General features: G+C 34.1%; 1 protein-coding gene across 1 annotated transcript; it reads left to right on the top strand.

Moving 5' to 3' along the window:
* The first annotated feature begins 995 nt into the window (after window positions 1-995).
* LOC110288253 (olfactory receptor 5B3-like) lies at window positions 996-1,922 on the top strand. The gene has a single exon (XM_021154648.1). The coding sequence runs from the start codon at window positions 999-1,001 to the stop codon at window positions 1,920-1,922; it is 924 nt and encodes a 307-aa protein (XP_021010307.1). The 5' UTR covers window positions 996-998.
* Window positions 1,923-2,878: the final 956 nt, after the last annotated feature.

Raw genomic sequence — 2,878 nt, forward strand, 5'->3', positions numbered from 1 at the left:
AAAGACAAGTTACAATTTGAGAGAAACACAAAGACAGAGTCAAAGTATCATTCTAGCAGCTCTTAATACAAGCTGGAGAAAAGAGAGAAAGTCATACTTTTTGAGCTATATCCAAAAAAATCTGGTGCATTAAGCACAAAGGTCATTAGGATAAAGGAAAAGGTGGAGGGATTCAGGAAAAAATGATAAATCCCAGAGTTTCTGATAATGTCTGCTTTGAGAGGTATCCAAAATATAGATACAAATAAAGAGGAATTGTGGTTATTTCCAAGCCATAGTACTTAATTTAGAGGGCATCCTCTTCCAGGATCTTCTTTTCAAGAAAAAAAAATTAAACAAGGAAGATATGCTTAGAAACAGAAATAAATCCATGGAATTTAAGTAATGCCGAGTTTATATAATTATAATTTTTTTCTCCAATTTAATTGAAATTCAGTTTAGACTCTCATATTTGAAAATCAACACAGATTAAATAAAATCAAGAACCCAAGCACTGACTTGATTTTATACTTGTGAATAAATTTCTCAATCTCTTCATCTCCATACTTAAATGAAAACAATTATCAAATTCTGATATAATTAATAGTATACATGGAATGACATATAAAGTTCCTGTCTAGAAGAGCCTTTGGAAATTGGCAGCAGAGGATGTGAGTTTTGTTGAGCTCAAAAGTGAATTAGGAAACCATCCACACATCACTTTTGTCAGGCTGTTAAATATTCTCACTATATATATATATATATATATATATAATGTTAAAATAATATAGGTAATCTATTAATACTCTTTAAATTATACCAGATGTACCCTCTGTATGTTTAGTACATCAAATTTGATTTGGGGAAAGAATTATTGTAGACAATTGCAAAGTACAGATTTTTGTTCATCCACGTCATATGTTTGCACATACTCTTTTCTGTTTTCATTCAACTTCTGTGTCATCATGTTTCTTTTTTCCAATGTCTATGAAAAATCGAAAGTTTTAAATGTGACAGTGATGGAGAACAATACAGAAGTGACACACTTTCTCCTGCTTGGACTCACAGATGACCCAGAACTACAGCATCCCCTCTTCATAATATTTTTAATCATCTACACCATCACCCTGGTAGGAAATATGGGGATGATCCTGCTGATTTTCCTGGACTCTTCTCTCCACACTCCCATGTACTTTTTTCTAGGTAATCTGTCCCTGGTTGATTTTTGTTACTCCTCAGATGTCACACCCAGAGTCATGACTGGGCTCCTAATAGGAAACAAGGTCATTTCCTATAATGGGTGTGCTGCTCAGATGTTCTTTTTTGTAGCCTTTGCTACTGTGGAAAATTTCCTGTTGGCCTCAATGGCCTATGATCGTTATGCAGCAGTGTGTAAGCCCTTGCACTATGCCACCACTATGACTTCAGGTGTGTGTGTGTGTCTTTCTATAGGTTCCTATACCTGTGGTTTCCTGATTGCCTCCATCCACATTGGGGACACATTCAGTCTTTCTTTCTGTAGGTCTAATGTGGTCCATCACTTCTTTTGTGATATCCCAGCAGTCATGATTCTCTCTTGCTCTGATAGACATGTTAGTGAGCTGGTTCTCTTTTATGTAGGGAGCTTCAGTATATTTTTTGCTATCTTAGTTATTTGTATATCCTACATATTCATTTTTATCACAATCTTTAAAATGCACTCAAATGCTGGATATGGAAAGGCTGTATCCACTTGTGCCGCACACTTCACTGCAGTGTCTATTTTCTATGGGACTGTTATATTCATGTATTTGCAGCCCAGCTCCAGTCACTCCATGGACACTGACAAAATCGCATCTGTGTTCTACACCATGATCATCCCTATGCTGAATCCTCTGGTCTACAGCATGAGGAACAAAGAAGTCAAGCGTGCATTCACAAATGTTTTTCACATAGTAAAATAGCCTTTATGACTTATTTTTAATGTTATAGAGTTAATAAGACTCATCATTTTTTCTGCCACTTGCAATTAAGTTCTAGAATGGATTCTTATATTTCTTCATGTCAATAGCATAAAAGTATAGAAAAAGGATTATAATGAATTCAGGAGCTTATGAGAAATGTTTTTGCCTTTTAAAAATACTTCTGTGAAAATTATGTGTATATTGTTTTAGTGGATGATTTATTAAATGTCTTCATACAGTCAAGAAAATGTAGAAAAGGATTTTCAAAACTGAGCATGTGTCTATATATTTGATATCAATGGACAGGTCCAAAGAAGTTTTAATTGTTATGCTTACACATAATGACCATTTTCATCTTGTTTGAATGTTTCTATTATTGCATTGATTGTTCAGTGACAAATTTTAGAGCTTGCTTTTCCTAATATAGGATATGAGTAGTCAACTAATGCCTTTGTTATAAGACATTGTAGCACAGCTCATAAAAGAATGCTGGGATTTTACATGACTTTTTTTATGAGTGATTAGATCACAATGATACAATCTGCCATTTATGCTTTGAAATGAGGCACTTTTCAATAAATTCTTACCCTGCAAACAGACTGTTTATACTAGAATGTGATGACTTTGAGTTTAATTTTTAAGTAATGTGAAATAAATTATCTGGACACTATATGACATGATATTTCTGCAGGGATAGACAGAATAGGAACAAAAGATAAAGTTATGGAGTTTAGGCAAAAAAATCAACTTTCTGGCTGAACAAGGGGAATCTCAAGACCAGAGAAATGGGAGAGAGACAAGAATGTGGGAGATATCCCACCCACAGGAAGAAACAGTTGGGGAAGTATATAATATTCATTGATCAGAGTACTTATGTTTTTCAGTTGACCTGTGAGAGGTGGATTTATTTTGATTTCCTAAAGCTTATAATGTTCTTAATGTTTATTCATTTACTT

The sequence above is a fragment of the Mus caroli genome, unplaced genomic scaffold (assembly GCF_978045245.1).
Source record: "Mus caroli unplaced genomic scaffold, Mus_caroli_1 scaffold_20, whole genome shotgun sequence".
Taxonomy (NCBI): Eukaryota; Metazoa; Chordata; class Mammalia; order Rodentia; family Muridae; genus Mus; species Mus caroli.